The sequence below is a fragment of the Argopecten irradians genome, chromosome 1 (assembly GCF_041381155.1).
Source record: "Argopecten irradians isolate NY chromosome 1, Ai_NY, whole genome shotgun sequence".
NCBI lineage: Eukaryota > Metazoa > Mollusca > Bivalvia > Pectinida > Pectinidae > Argopecten > Argopecten irradians.
The window spans coordinates 37,960,505-37,979,181 of NC_091134.1; the positions used below are offsets into that span (position 1 = coordinate 37,960,505).

The following is an 18,677-nucleotide window of genomic DNA, read 5'->3' on the forward strand; positions in this document are numbered from 1 at the left end:
TATGTACAACAACTGTACAGTACAATGAGGGCACCTGCAGTGTTTTATTTGCATATCACATTTATAAATTATTTTAATAAACATTATACTTGATACCTGTAGAGACATATTCTGTGATTATGTACGTACAGTACAATTAAAAAATAATATTTAAATGATAGGACTAGAACCAACTAGCAAGAATTTTTAAATGCACAAATTAAGGATATTTGAGAGATACATTTGTACTAGCATGCATATACAGTAAAACCCCGTTATATCGCCACCTTCTGTTTTCCTAGCTATATATAGATTTTGGCGATATATCGAGTTTGGCGGTATATCAGATTTGTCGTTGAAATCTTAAGTAGGCCTAATATATAGGTAGTCACTCGGTGCCGTACTGAAACAGATTTTCTAGTTTGTCTGTGTACAGCCACTTCGTATTTTGTAATATGAATAGTTCCAAAATCAAAGTAAATTTAGATGATAGTCTTTCAAAAAATATGTCAGTTTTATGTCTTTTAAATACGAAAACCGAACTCGTTTGTGTTACCAAGTATCGTGCCGTATTTGCCTGCTAGCTGGGATTTCTCGGTTACATGATATTTTTATCCCGAGAAATCCCGCACGGAAACAAAGAATAGAAGTTCTGAACAAGCGCAGTGCGGTCGTGACCTCACTTCCGCGCACATGTCTGCAAATAAACGACACTCAGATGACGATTTGATCTTTAATTACTATTAAACGGCGGATTCTTCTGCACATACGTAATATCTATATCGCATTTGAAATTGCTAGTTGCATTTTATGGTCCAATATAAACGAACTGCAATATCGAGAAACAGACTTTCGGGTTCCTTTTTGTCAATAAACAAATAAAGTTAATAGTAAGTAAAACACATGTACAGAAGTGAGTTTTATTCACCAGAACTTGTGACACCTACCTGTAAAACAATAACAAATTAAAGGTGTACCCATATTGTTGATTGATTTCACTGTGTACACACGGTCGTACACACTGCCATAGTGTGTGTAGCTGATTACCTGTCAGTCGGAAGTCGAGCACCTTACAAAAACATGTATCCCTATTCACAGAATTTGGCGATATTAACGAGGTCATTATAGTGTTATTTTAATCATTTGTTCCACGAATGTGATGGCGGTAGGCGGGGTTTGGCGGTATAACGGGTGTATTTGTATGGAGGGAAATCCGTTCTGAACAAATTCATGGCGATAAGCGGATTTGGCAGTAAAACGGGTGGCCATATAACAGGGTTTTACTGTATGTGAATAATGGAACTATGTACAAGTATCCTTGTTTAATTTATTGAAATAAACAAAACTAATCTTTACATACATCTACATATATAATATGTTAAAGTCTGTATTGTACAACTGAGAATTATATTTTCCAATATCAAATATGAAGTATAGATCAACATGAACTGTGTACATTTGTATATTATATTTTTTTGTTTGGAAGAATTTCTTTATCTAAATCTAAACCTTTATATATAATATATATTCAGACTTTCACTCAATTATAAGTATGGTACAGTATCAGACCTTGTGAAGCTTAACTTCACACTGTGAAATTTTCATAAAAAAACACCCCCAGGGTAGGGAGTTACTACATCAATAGTGGCGATAAACAGTTTTTCAGACATATATGGTCTTCTTTCAAAATTGAATTCAGTAGAATATCTAGGTCACAATTTGTGTGTGACCTTTCCCAATCACCTGTTTGTTAATTACCATAAATTAAGGTGTGTACTGTATCAATGCGTATTGGAAATCTGGATGATGTTTTTCTCCAGTTGAGGACAATGTGTGGGGTCACCTATAGTGGGCATGTTATGTAGGAAATGTACGTCTCAATTCCTATGATTGTGTTATCGTTATACCTGTATCTAGCTGTGCAGGTATGTAGTTCAGGAATTAACAGTTAGAATTCTGACCCACACCTTATGTGTGTATTATAAGGTGTTTGGGAAAAGTATTTTACACAGGTAAAATGTATATACCTTAAGTATGAGACAGCTCTGTGGCTTTAATATCTGATATTTAAGGCTTGTTTTCTCTTTGGATTAATGTAAACACATAGAATACACCTACATCACACTATTAAAAACAACAACTAATATAGATCTATAAAACTTTATTGTAAAACATAGTTATACAAACATTTCCAGTCTATAACCCCATTTGTTTTAATTCTCCCCTTCCTATCGCTACTCATGCCTCTCAAGTCTCTTCATTTCCCCTTTTCCTATCTCTTGTCCCTTCCCTCTTTTCCCTTCCTGTTTTTTGCCCCTTCTGCTCCCAGAACATTAGCTCCCCCTCCTATCTCCTGCCTCTCAAATCTCTTCATCTCAACTTTTCCTATCTCTTGTCCCTTCCCTCCTTTCCCTTCCTATTTTCTGTCCCCTCTGTCCCTAGAACTCAACCTCCTCCTATCTCCTGCCTTCCAAGTCTCTCCATCTCCCGTCTTCTTGCTTTTTCCACCCCTCCCCAATAGCTAGTCCACTGTCTCCTTCAGTTCCTTTTCATGTTTCCTTTGCTTCCTGTACTGCACCTCCACTGCTATTTGTCCCCTGCTTCTAGTCCTTATCCCTCTTTCCTAGCTGTCTCACACCCATTCCCTCCAGTACCAGTGCCTTTATTCTCCATCCCAGGTTTCTTATCCAATTCACTCCAGCCTCCAAACTCTTTCCTGTCTCCTCATCTTCAGTCCTGGCTCCATATCGTTTGCCATTTCTTTTTTAGGTCATTTGACCCAAAGGGTCAGGATGACCTATATATTGTCATCATGCACCGTCCGTCATCGTTCGCCGTACGCTGTGCTTAAACTTTTCATTCAAACAAATTCTTCTCAATAACCGAAAGGCTCAGGATACTGATATTTGGCCTGTAGCATGCTGGGATGAAGGGCTACCAAGTTTGTTCAAATGAATGACCTTGACCTTCATTCAAGGTCACAGTGGTCAAATAGGCTAAAATCTTTAAACGACTTCTTCACAAGAACCGAAAGGCCTAGGATACTCATATTGGGCCTGCAATATGCTGGGATGAAAAGCTACCAAGTTTGTTCAGATGAATAACATTGACCTTCATTCAAGGTCATGGGGTCAAATAGGTTAAAATCTTTCAACAACTTCTTCTCTGGAACCGAAATGTCTAGGATGCTCATATTAGGCCTGTGGCATGCTTTGATGAAGGGCTACCAAGTTTTTTTCAAATAAATGACTTGACAACCGTCATTCAAGGTCACAATTATGTCTGAGTCAAATAGGTTAAAATCTTTAAACAACTTCTTGAGAATAACTAGGAGGGCTAGAGACCTGATATTGGGTCTGTGACATGCTGGAATGAAGGGCTACAAAGTTTCTTTAAATGAATTATCTTGACCTTTATTCAAGGTCACAGGGGTCAAATAGGCTTTAATCTTTAAATGACTTCTCAAGAACCAAAAAGCCCAGGATACTCATATTAGGTCTGCAGCATGCTGGGATGAAGGACTACCAAGTTTGTTTAAATGAATGACCTTGAACTTCATTTAAGGTCACAGGGGTCAAATAGGTTAAAATCTTTAAACAACTTCTTGAGAATAACTAGCTATAGGAGGCCTAGAGGCCTGATATTGGGCCTATGGCATGTTGGGATGAAGGGCTACCAAGTTTGTTCAAATGAATTAAACCTTGATCTTCAATCAAGGTCACAGGGGTCAAATAGGCTAAAATCTTTAAACAAATTAGTTGTATTGTCCTAATAGTCAGATTAACGTTAAGGCCCATGGGCCTCTTGTTCCTGTTTGTCCCTCTATTGCATATCTCTTGTCTGATGCATGTCTCCTGTTCATCTTGCGCTCTCTTCAGCCCCCTCTCTAGTTAGTAGGATTTGATCTCAGTACAGCACAATGTGGTAATAACGAACCGCTGGGGACCAACAAAATGCTTCGTAATAAGCATATATATATTTATAGTATATGTAGTCATTTATCATATAATATTATAAGCATGACAAGACACGACAACTGCTATGTTAGTAGTTACTCCTCATCCTCTCCTCGTTTTGTGTCCTTCCTCTTCCCTCTGGGTTCCTACAAGCTTCTATTATACTATGTCTTGCCTGATGCTTCTGTCCCCACATTATATGCCTTTACAGTCTCCCGCCCCTCCTGGCCTACATCACCAGTTAGCAGGCTCGGTATCCACCATATAATATCTCTGAGGTGGCAGGTGTAGTAGATCAATTGAGAACACAAACACATGTTGCTGAGTATTGATTTCTTGTTGATTTACCAAAGATTTATCAGAGATCAAAGACGAGGTCAAAGAGATACTTAAAATTATAAGGAGGGTCATGGTGATCTGAAATGCTATGTGAATATGGATCTATATGTGTAATTTGTGTGTGTCTATAACGTACAGTCCAATTGTTGACACCTCTAATCCGTCAATATACTACTTACAACAGACTTTCCCTCAGCAGCTATAGGTCTGTGTATCTAAGCTACGTTAGTTATCAAAACTATCTAAATTAAAGCTTTGAGAATATTATAAATACTAGATTATAGACTAAGACCTAATAGATAAGAAACTTTTATCATGGAGGATATTTGAATTATTGTAAAATTGTAAGGTTTCTAACCTAGGAGGATGTTGCTTGCTGGGTTCTTGACATCCAGATATTAAGTATTGTTCATTGGGAAAGACTTTAGAAAGCTAGAAGTTAAAACATTGTTCCATTGACTGGGATTTCATGTTTCTGGATTCAGTCAGATATTGAAGCTGATCGTGCAGGTGATCCCTAACATTTTCATGTCTGTTCCAGGGATCGAGCCCCGGCTGGTAGGAGTGTCACGGTGAACCAAAAATACGGTTAACCGAAATATTCAACCATACGGTTCGGTTCAGTACGATTATTCTTAGTTTCGGTTCGGTTCGGTTCTTTAAAAAAATAACTGTCCTTTAATACCTGCACTTTATGTGTATAAACTGTATTGCTGATTATTTCATTGAAAATGCGGCGAAATTGTCAGAATCCCGAGATATACACCTGTTGACCGACATGCTGTATATGTGTAACACGTGTGCAAGTTAAGTCATTCAGAAGATCGGTTTTTGCTGACTGCGGACATTTTTTGCACATACATAATATCCTAATGATATATTTCACTTATTGTTTGATATTTTATAATTGTTGATGTTTTTATTATATTTTTTTCCGATAACAATCCCGCAGAATATCGGCTGCTAAATCAGGCCGCCATTATGTTGCCGATTGTAAACAATCCCGTTTCCGTCGGCCAATATTCGGCGTATTAAATCATTTTACGATTGATCATGCACCTGGTACGTAATAATTTTTATCTTTATTATAATTCCAATGCATGATACTTTTTAAACACTTTTTCTGAGATAATACTGATGTATTGATTGGCTGTAAAACTTACGATTTTCACATGTCAATCATGACATAATAATGCGTCATGAAGGAAAAGTTTTAGTGGCAAAATAATATATCATAAAGGATACCAGGACATATATCTCTCTGTGACTGATTAATGTGTCAATAGTACTGAAAGAGTTAAAAAGATAAGTAAATGCTTAATTATTATTTTTTTCAAAGATGTTCCACTATGACAGATCATGAAAGATACTCAATATTTGAACAAAAATTGGTATTTAATCATGTTATATATCTAATTAAAACACAAAATGATATAAAATAATTTATTTGATTTCTTTGCTGCATGCACTATTAGTACTTCATTCAATATAGGATATAGTGCCATACAATAGATTATTTTTCAGGACACAATTAATTATCTTTAATGTTTTTAATTTAAAGTAAAATTCTGATAGAGAAAAAAATATTTGTTGGAGTGATATACCATCTTTAAATCTAAAGAAAAACTTGTTTTTGATAGTAAATAGACTTAAATAGTATTCAAGTAAGATTTGTCTGAACCGAACCGAAAAAACCGAGCTCAAAAAACACGAACCGTGACATCCCTACCGGCTGGCTAGGGGAAATCGAGCGGCTTAACCACTACACCACCCGATCACCCAAATAAATAATAATTTAATGGATGATGTATTTTTTGCTATCCTTAGGTTATATTACAGCCTCCTATAATGAAGCCCTATTCGAGGCCAAAGTGGAGATAAGGACTGACAGCCTTCTGGAATCGATAGGATTTATAAATGATCTTTAACTGTGAAATTATTAGTATAATGTCATGAAAGTATTAAATATGGACTGGATCTTTATTTACCAATATTATAGGGTTTTGATTTATTTTGTTTTATGCTGTATAAACAGCTAGCATCATTTATGGACATGTAACCTAGTATCCAAGATACCTGGATACACCTTGAGCACCTGGAAATTGCTTCACATTTTGGCTTTGAACTCACAATCTAGAGGTCTGCAACACCTTAACCACCCAGCTAGTGTAGCCCTCCATTCTCCCTCCCGCAGCCTCCTAAAAGGGAAGTTAAATGTTAGATTTCAAGCAATTCTGATCAAAGTAGATAGGATAGTAATTATGATGTAACATGGATTCTGAATAACGGTATAATCTAACGTTGTACATGATATATATTTATGAAATGTCAGACTTAAGGATGAACTAGATGCTTTAACATGAAAAGAAAAACTTGATTTAATTGGATGATTAATTAGTTAATTGATTGTCAGAAAGTCGATGTTTAGGAGATTCCTCTAGGACAGGTGTACTCTGTGTGGTTTATTAGCCTGAGTTGGCAAAGTAGAGCTGGTGTAACTATAGTAGCAATATAAATCAATATTATAGGGGATACAATGTCAGAATATCCCAATACCACAGCTGTATTTCATGTGTGTCTATTGCCTTTTATTGGCTTATGTAGGTGATAGTAATGTTTTGGATGAGAGTAGCAAAGATATTCAGGGGATTTCCCAGAGTCTTCCTCATTCTAATAAGTAGCCTTTAATAACGAATACTAAAAGATCAAGAGCCTCCAAATTAGTCTAAGGTTCTAACTCTCATGGCTGATGATTATAACTATAAGGTTTTGTAGATAAATTAGTTGGAGGTTAATCAGAACTTATTTCCATACAGGAAACTCTCAGCCTTGTCTGAATGTGGAAGACTTCAGGTCAATTGTCTGTGTTATCCTATATATATCCTATCAATAATGCTTCATGTGAGTTTGCAATTTTGTCGATTATCTTCGGCGGCTGGTTACTTAATTGTGTTAACCAAACACAGAGTTTAACATGCCAAATATATTACAACAATCTGCAGTATAGTCCTTTGACCATGTTATTTTTGGTCTTAAATAAATAAATCTGAATAAGGTCTCAACTGATGTTTCTTTTTCAAAAATTATATTTAAAATGAACATCTAATTATCAATTACCTCCTATCAAAAAAGAAAACATTTTGGATATTTATCAAACACAAAGATGAACTCTACCTTTGACCCGGGCTCACCGTGGCGATCTTTCCTTGGTTACCCATGCTCAGGTTAGAGAGATATAGATTAAGAGAGAATGTATTGTACCAAGTGTTTTGTGTAGTACCATCAGTGTAGGGCCAATATTGAACTCATCCACTGAGAACACTGCTATTCCCCAACCTTAAGTGTGGACAATCTTTTTCACATGTCTATTATATCTAGTGTTTCACTGTGATATACTATTTTACAGTATATGTTACTTTCCTCTCCATATGTTTGGGAGGTGTTTTTGGATACTGCTCAGGATTCCTGGGATGAAATCTGCAAATTATATTGTGATGTTGAGTGTGAGCACTGTCATTAAAATGATCTATCTTAGCTGGCAAGGACTGTGATCATTATATTGTGCACACCTATGTTACAATTTACATTAGCTAAAGTCTCTTACTTAGGAGCCATCGTTCCGCTGTACTTCAAAGCTTGTGCCCTTTCTCAAGACCTCTCTATACCTCTAGCTAGCTACCATATGGATTAATGTTGTGGAGAAATAGAATTGTCAATACACCATCTCTCCACCAAGGCACAATCTTCCAATCGGAAAGATAATTTTGGGACTAGCCTACAGAGGACTAATGTGGCTATGAGTTGCCTATAATGACTCCGTCAATACTACCAGTGTATGTAGCTTATTGGCTTGTGGTTGTTTGATGGAGCTCGCTGTGACAGCAAGGTGTCTGGACTCTTAAACACACATAACAGCTGGATATTTTACACACACATTTATATATGCATGGATTAAAAATGAAGAGCAATTTCCTATTTCAAATACCAAACATTTGTGGTCCAAACTACAAAATGATTCCCATTGGAATTATGAATGTGTGAAGCTTTCTTCTCCTATTGGATGTTATATACTGCTGCCAGAATACCTTAAGTAAACTGGTGTTGGCAGATCTAAAATCAAATTATCACTCCTAGTCTGTGTACTGAACTTCCGATGGGGAACTGGTCAGGCTGCCCCTGGTAGTGAACTTTAGTGTATATGTACTTCTTGTGCTAACTTAGTATTGGTTTATAGATATATTGCCTTATTGGACACACCTGTAATTAAGGAACTACAGGTATCTCAAGGTCATACAGAGGAGTATCCTGGTACATATAAGAATGTCGGTGAGTTTGAATTGACATCATACATGCCATTTTGTCTATGCATGACTGATTTAACTTTCTCCATCTATTATGTGAACAATGAGACGTTTGTTTCAGACACACAACAGTATTCTATATACACCTGAACTGATAAAGCTTCTGGGACCAAATTAGCCACACATGCAGCAAAAGCAATATCCATGTCACCTTTTAACATGCTATAATTTGTTCGAAATTAAATGAAGGTAAATTTTACTCTTATAAACTTTAATTATATCATTTAAGGAAGAGTTATGAAAATTGTGTGTAAATGTTAAAACAATGGACATGCATTGAAGTTTAAACTTGTTTCATGTGTACTGTCTCCCCTTGTGTCCCAATACAGTTATGCACATTCAATTATGCAACTGATCGGAAATTATAAAATGTCAAACATCAGTCCATTTTAAATTTTAGCTGTAGCATTTGAAGTGGATATTAGACTCAATATACATCTTTCTCTATGCCACCAATGTGAGAAGGAAAATGCAGGGAAAAGACCTTTCATTTGAAAGATAAAGATTTGTTTTTTAATTGCTACTTGGCAGCAATCTCAAAATGTTACATGTGCACAGACAATTTCATGACATGGTCATGAGAGCAAAAACAATATTAGTCTAGTTAGTTTAGACAACTAAACTTTGCAAACAATTTATTACAAGAAACATTGGATACCATAACCTATAGATTTTCATTTAATCTAATGTTTCATTTATTCAGAGCTATTGTACAATCTTAATGGTAAAATAGAATTATGTAATGGAAATCATGCAATATCAATACACGGATGTGTTACACTCTTGGTCTTACCAAGTTACACCTGCCAGGGTGGTATAACACCATATTGACCTTAACAAAAGGTCCATGTTTGATATGTCCGTATATCATAATATTTTTTGTTGCTGAATTGGTAATATCAAAATGCACATCGTGAGTAGTGTTGCTTTATAGTGGAATTAAAAGCCTTGGCAACATCTGATTGGAACATTAAATTAAAACAGCCCTTGTTGGTATATGTTTCAGGATAGTTTGTAAATTTCTTTAATATTCCTTAATAACTTTCTTAATTGTTTATTTTAAACTGCGGCTGAATTATGAATTTAATGCAGGAATGACGTGTTACCACATTTAATTAAGAAGACAAAAAACTAGTCCTTTTAATGTGAAGCAGATGGAATCAATATGTGTATAGCATGCTGATAATCTAAACATGCGTTTCTATCTTAGCTTTCACTCTTTATATACAAACACTGTAGTATCTACATCAACGAAATAAAATGGTTGCCAACACTGGCACAAGCGGTAGACAACTTAGATCAATAAAAACACATAATGGTGATTTCAGAGGAAATTGTGATAAAAGCTGCTTTAATAGCTACAAGTCCGAACAATATTACAGCCGGAAGCAACAGCCTTTGTGATTTTTTTGAGTCATTTCTGTGCGAGGTTTATGTCATTTTTTGTCGCCCAGCAGCAAAAGTCTGCCTAAAACATCATTCTTCTTGCAACCGGATCTGATGAAGGCAGACTAGAACAATAACACTAATTACTACCAGTAGTTGTTTCAACATGAGGTGTTGAGTTTCAATGAATGAGAATTGTCTGAATGTACAGAAGATCTTAATGTTGCAGTTAGGAGATCTAGAATACTGATACAAGATTTTGTGGTAAAGTAAACATCATTATGTGTGATTTTGTCTAGTTTAATTACTGTTGACTAATTAAGGATCAGTATAATTTCTTACAAATTAGCAAGCTAGTTTATTACAGACTCTCTATATTTTGCTTTGAGTTCTGACCTTTGGCTGAGACACATCTTCTATTCTATAAAAGTGGTAGTTCCTTTCCCATCAAAATGTTTGGCTTAAAGAGGGAAAGACTACTGGTTGTCAGCATAATGTGACCTGGTGGGGTGTAGCGATGTGCTGTTCGGTAAGATTGTACTATAAAATGGGCAAGAGTTTGTTCATTACAAACACAGAAGGATGCCCTTAAATGACCTTGGCCGGTGATAGGACATCTAATCAAACATCCAACCGATGTCGCAGCTAAAGTATTCTGGATGTTAAATACTTTTGTCATATAATGAAGAAATCCTGATGAATATCTAAATGTCGTGTACAGTTGAGATCCAGAATTTGTTTTGAAGTCACCATAAGAAGATCCAGTCTAGTTCTGTTTAATGTCTACCTTTCATAATCAATCCTTTTGCATGGTGCAAGCAATATGCTGAATGTTGTATCTCCATAAAATATTCATTGATATAGACTTTTTTTTGGCAATTAAAGTTTAGAACTTACATTTCTAATTCTCTGATATTTTGAATATTGATCCTGTATCATCCATGGGCAAGGCCTAACGCATGTTGGTAGCAGTGCTGGTCAGACTGCCCTGCTGATGGTTATATACCCTGTATATACCTGGACAGTCTGCCCTAAATCTCACAACCCACAAAGAAACCTGATTAAGCAGGCTGATCAATAATTCAGGCCAATCCTTGGTCACTAAGTTTATATGCAAAATTATCAGCTGGCTGATAGGTGTAACTGAAGGTAGTTCTAGACTTTCTCGACTTTCACACCTGTACACGTCCTGAGCTGCCACCAACATGTCAGCTGTTTTCAATTTCATTTTTCCGAAAATCTCAAAGTATGGAATGTTTTTGCAGAACTTAAAGTGGAGTTATACTTTCAAATACAAAATGCTACTATCGTAAACAATCTAGAAACGTTTACAACAAATACAGCATATCATGTAACATTTGTTTGTATTCATGTAGCCAACTTGGGATAATTATCGGCATAGGAATCTTGGTTTATTAAGTGCATCAGCGTGTTATCAAAAAACTTGTAAACAATATGGACTACCAAATTCCTGAAATTGTTATTTCATGCGATGAGGTAAGAGATTGTTTATGTATCATTCGGTGATGGTTTTTCTTATGTATCATAGTAGATAATGCGGCTATGTATAAGAAAACATGAATATGATATCGGGTTCTTTTTTATAACCATTAAGTTGCCTTGTGTTTCAAGTTCCGTTCTGAATGTCATCAACTGATTACCTCTCAAATTTTAACCCAAATTTACCCAATTGAACCTAAATTTGTAAGGTGGATGTCAGAGATGTACCTTAAGAGTGCTTACTCTTCAGAAACATCTGGTTCTTGTTGCAATTCTTCAGAAGTGTCCGTACAATCCTCATTTTGTTCAGAATGACCTAATTAGTCACCATGATTTATCAATTATTGAGTCTAATACAGTGCTGTTTGGTATGCTATCTATAAACAATTTTTATATTCAAATTTTTCTGAAGTGATGAGTCGGAATATTAACTTGAAACTGATAGCTTATCTAAGATGATGAGATAAAACTGAGATTCTATGTATAGATACTGAATGGAAGGGTGGATGTTGGAATATCCTAGATGTCAGATGACATTTTAAGCTTCTCTTATCCAGATCCATTTGAATGAGCAGGTGCACGTGATACGTAAACATTGATGAGTAATCTGTTGAGGCAGCAGATAAAAAAACCTATCTGGATAATCTGAGTGGAGTAAAAGAATTGAAGTGAAATAATTTCCCAATTAAGTCAAACATTGAAGTTAGAGGTAGACGGCAGATACTCAGCATAGAGCAAAGTAATTGGGTCATTTTGGCCTGTTTTATGCAACAACACGACAACAATTTAGTGTAAAGGAACAGAGCTTTTGGAATTTCAAAGACATTTTGTATGTGTTTTCCACCACTGTGTATATACACATTTGTCTGATCATTGTCTTTGATGAAGGAGCACTGGGTACATACAGTATTCTATATAATATATTTTAACCAATCATCAAAATATCACATAAATATTTGTTGGCTATGTAACAAAAAAATTCATATAACCATTACTCCAACCTAAAGAAAATCAAGTTTAATTATAACTAGACAGTAATTATTTATTTCAAATAGAATATTTCCTATAAAGCTCCACACATAATTAGAAATAAATGTTCATCTACAAAAATATAGACATGGCAACTTAAATGCACATAATTTCAAAATATTTGAACATATTGAGCATTTCACATAGTACTAAGGTCAAGGTCATTTATACAGCACTGTTGTCAAGATTCTTGCAGCCAGGCAATACCACAGACGCCGTGGGAAGCCTGAATGGAAGAGCAGCCAAACTTCTGACACAGGGGTGTTATGGAAAGAGCAGCTTTATGGTTGTGTTTCTTCATTTTTCTGGAAGATGGTGCATTTGGAAGATAACGTGAAAGCTTTCTAAAGTTAACATGCAATCGTCATTGGCCATTCAGTCGATAGTATTGTAGCTGAAAACAATTCCATGAGGGAAAATATAGACCAATGGTATTCTGTAAGGGAAGTACGGCTGTCATTATGCATTCCATACAGCTTGAATAATCAAACAAATAGAATCAATGGGTTGTCAAGCTTTACACAGTATTTCTTTGTGAAATGTTTAAAATAAAAACAAAAAGTACATAACTGTATCAATGTAACTCATTAAAATTGACTTCCAAACTCAAAATCTATCCAACAAGGAAAAGTGTAAGCATATATATGTGTAAAATGAAGTGTAAAAGAAAAATAACACCAGTTGTTCTGGAAGTGAGTTTAGATTACAGAGGTTCTCCACAATCAATGACAGCTTTGTTTTATATGATTAAGATTGTAAGCTTTCCATGGATGAGAACAATTTTTCATAAGTGTATCATGATCCCCATTATGAGGGTATATATTTATATTAGTTTTCTGTGAAATGGGTAGCTCCGAAGAAAATGAGGGCTAACCTCTCAGAGATTAAGGTTACATGCATATGTAGGTCCATGAGCTCGGGGCAGCACACTATGATAATTGTTGACTTCATTAGGGAATTTGAAGCTCTGTGTGATGTAGGCATCTCTCTAGGATGTTGCAATTCTCTATGATTGAGTATGACTATAATAAAATGTATATTTATCAGTCCATGAAGAGATACATATGTATGTATGTAATTTTCCGGATGAGGATATAGCTCTCCAGATGTGGTCATGCTCTGCATAATAATGAAAAGGAGAGCTTCCCAGGGTGACACATGCAATTGTTTTTTTCTTTTTTTCAGGGAATACCGGTTTAGCATGGTATTTTGCTTATGATAGAGTTATCTGTCCTTGCTGGTAGGTATTTATTGTAATGTCATGTGTATGGAATTGTAGCATTATATTTTAAATTGAAGACGACATGAGTTTCACTCTCAATGTACTGACACCACAATCAATACTATGCCCACAAGGGGCCCTAACTCTGTTAATTAATGTGACAGAATAGCAGCATATGATGAAGGTCGACCTCTATGCAAATGAAAGACAGTTTCCTATGATCAGGGTAGATAACTATGATGAGTCAACTCGTCCATGAAAAAGTAACTCATCAATGATGAAGGCAGCTAATCAAAACAGGCATTGAAAGTCGTTTTTATTTTATTTTTATTTCACATATCGGCACGCTAGCTTTCTCCAATGTGGGCAGCTCTCCATGATCTGTTAACTATCCATGATGGGGGGTCGTTGTGTATGATGAGGCAGCTCTCTTAGATAAGGATCCTATAGTCATATAGACACAGTACTAAAGTGTTGGAACCGATATTGGGTCACAAAATATGATATTCTCTTTGGCCATCAGGTGTTTTGTCAACTTTGATGAAGAAGAACTTTGACAAATTTGTTTTTTTTTTTAAAATTTAGATGTTTTAAAACCTATTGAACCAAAAAATTGAAGCTGACTGATATCATCTGTTTTCTGCTTTATTGTGAAAGTGCCATCATCAGATGGTGGGCTATTCAAATCGCTTTTTGTCCGTGGTCCGTCGTCCGTCCTTCCGTCCGTCCGTCCGTCCGTCCGTCCGTCCGTCCTTCCGTCCGTTAACATTTCTTGTTACCGCTATTTCTCGGAAAGGGCTGAAGGGATCTTTCTCAAATTTCATATGTAGGTTCCCCTAGGGCCCTAGTTGTGCATATTGCATTTTAGGACCGATCGGTTAACAAGATGGCCGCCAGGCCGCCATCTTGGATTTTGATAGTTAAAGTTTGTTACCGCTATTTCTCAGAAAGTACTGAAGGGATCTCTCTCAAATTTCACATGTAGGTTCCCCTAGGGCCTAGTTTTGCATATTGCATTTAAGGACCGATCGGTTGACAAAATGGCCGCCAGGCCGCCATCTTGGATTTTGATGTTAAAGTTTGTTACCGCTATTTCTCAGAAAGTACTGAAGGGATCTCTCTCAAATTTCACATGTAGGTTACCCTAGGGCCCTTGTTGTGCATATTTCATTTTAGGACCGATCGGTCAACAAGATGGCCGCCAGGCCGCCATCTTGGATTTTGATAGTTAAAGTTTGTTACCACTATTTCTCAGAAAGTACTGAAGGGATCTCTCTCAAATTTCACATGTAGGTTCCCCTAGGGCCCTAGTTGTGCATATTGCATTTTAGGACCGATCGGTTAACAAGATGGCCGCCAGGCAGCCATCTTGGATTTTGATTGTTAAAGTTTGTTACCGCTAATTCTCAGAAAGTACTGAAGGGATCTCTCTCAAATTTCACATGTAGGTTCCCCTAGGGCCCTAGTTGTGCATATTGCATTTTAGGACCGATCGGTTAACAAAATGGCCACCAGGCCGCCATCTTGGATTTTGATTGTTAAAGTTTTTTTACCGCTATTTCTCAGAAAGTACTGAAGGGATCTCTCTCAAATTTCACATGTAGGTTCCCCTAGGGCCCTAGTTGTGCATATTGCATTTTAGGACCGATCGGTTAACAAGATGGCCGCCAGGCCGCCATCTTGGATTTTGATAGTTAAAGTTTGTTACCGCTATTTCTCAGAAAGTACTGAAGGGATCTCTCTCAAATTTCACATGTAGGTTCCCCTAGGGCCCTAGTTGTGCATATTTCATTTTTGAACTGATCGGTTGACAAGATGGCCTTTAAGCTGCCATCTTGGATTTTGATAGTTAAAGTTTGTTACAGCTATTTCTCAGAAAGTACTGAAGGGATCTCTCCCAAATTTCACATGTAGGTTCCCCTAGGGCCCTTGTTGTGCATATTTCATTTTGGGACCGATCGGTCAACAAGATGGCCGCCAGGCCGCCATTTTGGATTTTGATAGTTGAAGTTTGTTACCGCTATTTCTCAGAAAGTACTGAAGGGATATGTCTCAAATTTCATGTGCAGGTTCCCCTAGGTCCCTAATTACATTTTGGGTCCGAACGGTCAACAAGATGGCCGACAGGCCACCATTTTGAATTTTGATAATTGAAGTTTGTTACCGCTATTTCTCAGAAAGTACTGAAGTGATCTGTCTCAAATTTTATATGTAGGTACTCCTAGGACCTGCATATTTCATATTGGGACTGATCGTTCAACAACATCTTTGATTTTGATTATTGAAGTTTGTCAGTGTTATATATCTCAGAAAGTACTGAAAGGATCTTTTTCAAATTTCATATGTAGTAATATGTAGTAAAAAGTTGAAAAGCAGAGAAAAGATCCGTCTTTCTATTGTCAGACATAGATCATTCTTTGGTGGGCGCCAAGATCCCTCTGGGATCTCTTGTTGTGAAAGTGCACTATTACCCCTTAGTTGTGCGTAGGTGGGAATATGTTAGCTAATGTGATACATGGTATTAGTACACACCTTACTATTCTACTTAGGGCTGTGTAAAAACAAAAAGAACAACAAGCTGTTATTAATTCCTGCCAACACCTTCAAGTGACCTGCCAGGAAATTTGACAGGTGGCTCAGACCTTCACTCAGATTTTATCATCAGTTATGTATGTCTTGTGGAGGTGGGAGAAGATATTATGATTTATTGTATTGTGCTTCTGGCTCCATTTATCGAAAGTGCAAACTATGGCATTGTAACATAGGCTGTCATAGATAAGCTGGTATATATGAGATAGAAAGCTTTCACTACACCATCATGCCATACCACATTGGTTTATTGCTTGTTGTTAAGATTCGTCAGGTCTTGTTTTCATCAAAACATTGTTACCTGAATATGATTAACTTTCAAGAAGTTCCTAACATACAGTAACTAAGAAAGGTTTGTTGACTGAGTATGTTGCCCTTAATTCCTGTGAATACTTGAATTGCTATGAAAAATTTTGATTTAAGAATTATATTTAAAGCTACCTGGGTAAGGGAAGGTGGGATGGCACAGGGATGGTGATGAAACTTTTGTTAGAACATATACAGCTTGTTACTACTAAAGAGTCTGTAAATTTCAGTTATAATTGTAAAAACATTACATTTTACGAAGGCCTGCAATTGTATACAGAGTACACCATTGGTCTAGCGGTTCCTCTTGGGAATGATACATTACTTATTGTAATAAAAACCATTGTGAACCACAGAGTAACCATGGTTACATGTTAATAATATTGGATTAATGATATCTTTGATGATCAACTATTTTTAACCTGATAAGTTGACCACAGTCAATTTTTGTAGAGTGTTAGGTTGGGGAATATGGTTGTGGTGAATAATGTCTTGGAAACGCTTGAGAGTCCTCTATTATTTTGTGTCATATTGTGCATTAAGTGATGAACACCATGATGCATGGTGTAAATTGTGCCTAGGCTTTACATATATAATCATACTACAATACTGGACAGAAAAATGTACCGTTTGTACAAACGTTAGGTTAATGTTTTTAGTGCCTTCTCCATACAGATTAAAGAATTGGTATTATTTTATAGGTTATCTCTACTTTCCCATGTCATACCTGTAGATCTGCCCTTGTTGTTTAAATCAGATATTGTACATACAAGACATTGGTGAATGTGAAAAGATGTTGAGCTATACAATTTCTTTTAATCTGCAATTGCTGCTGATTAAGATGGAAGATAAAATTTCAATCAATTTTCTATCTTGCATAGACTACATGCTTTGTTCAGCATTCTAAAATTGTTTATAAGGAGATTTTTAGATCATCTGCTCGCTGCAGTCTTGCAGCTTTGTTTCTTTATGGATATTTATCATATTTTATTTATATGTATATCCATATTTTTATACATATTGATAAATGGAAAATCAATGTTTCATGTTGATAATATAACAATATTATGCATAAACATAGTGGGTTTTTTTTTTAGGTCACCTGAGACGAAGTCTCAAGTGACCTATTCTAATCGCCTTTTGTCTGTTGTCGTGCGTCGTCCGTCGTCCGTCTTATGTCCGTAAACAATTTACATTTTCGACTTCTTCTCCAAAACTACTGAAGCAATTTCAATGAATTTTGCACAAACCTTTTAAGGCATAAGGCCAATCAAAATTGTGAATTATATGGTCCCCACCCCCCAGAGGCCTGTGGGAGGGGCCAAAAGGGGTAAAATTGAGTAAAATTTCAAAAATCTTCTTCTCTACTCACAGATGTGGTAGAATCAAATACTCTTCATAGATAGAAAGGTCTTAAGGTCCTTTACAATTTTGTGAATTATATGACCCTGGGGTCTCTATTTCCCCCCTGGGGAGGGGGTTAAGTTTACTATAGTTTATATTGGGAAAACACATTTTTGCGCATTATTTGGTCATTTGTTATAGGAAATGAGTCAAATGTTGTCAGAATTATCAGTATGAGAAGGCCATTTAATCCTATTAACAAATTTTCTATGACTGACCCCCAGGGGCCTTAGGGGCGGGGTCAAAAGGGGTCAAATAGGCTAAAACTTCAAAAATCTTCTTCTGAAATTCTGGAAATGGTAGAATCAAATACTTTTCATAAATAGAAAGGTCTTAAGGTACTTTACAAAAATTGTGAATTATATGACCCTGGGGTCTCACGTTTCCCCCCTGGGGAGGGGGTCAAGTTTACTATATTTCATTGGAAACGAGTCAAACTTGCTTAGAATTATTAGCCTGAGATAGCATTTTAATATCATATACACATTGGTTCTGACCGACCCCCTGGGGGCAGAGGGGCGGGGCTAAAAAAGGGTCAAATAGGCTTAAACTTCAAAAATCTTCTTCTGAAATTCTGGAAATGGTAGAATCAAATACTTTTCATAA

General features: G+C 36.3%; 1 protein-coding gene across 4 annotated transcripts in view; it reads left to right on the top strand.

Annotated features, from left to right (window-relative positions):
- LOC138326799 (four and a half LIM domains protein 2-like) overlaps window positions 1-18,677 on the top strand; it is an 89,382-nt gene that overhangs the window by 6,333 nt on the left and 64,372 nt on the right. Inside the window, exon 1 of one of the 4 annotated variants that reach the window (XM_069272821.1) lies at window positions 8,580-8,600. The exons of the other annotated variants lie outside the window; for them this stretch is intronic. Coding sequence (XP_069128922.1) covers window positions 8,595-8,600 — 6 coding nt within the window. The 5' untranslated portion in view covers window positions 8,580-8,594. Of the gene's footprint in view, window positions 1-8,579; window positions 8,601-18,677 lie in introns of those variants that run through there. 4 annotated transcript variants of the gene reach the window in all.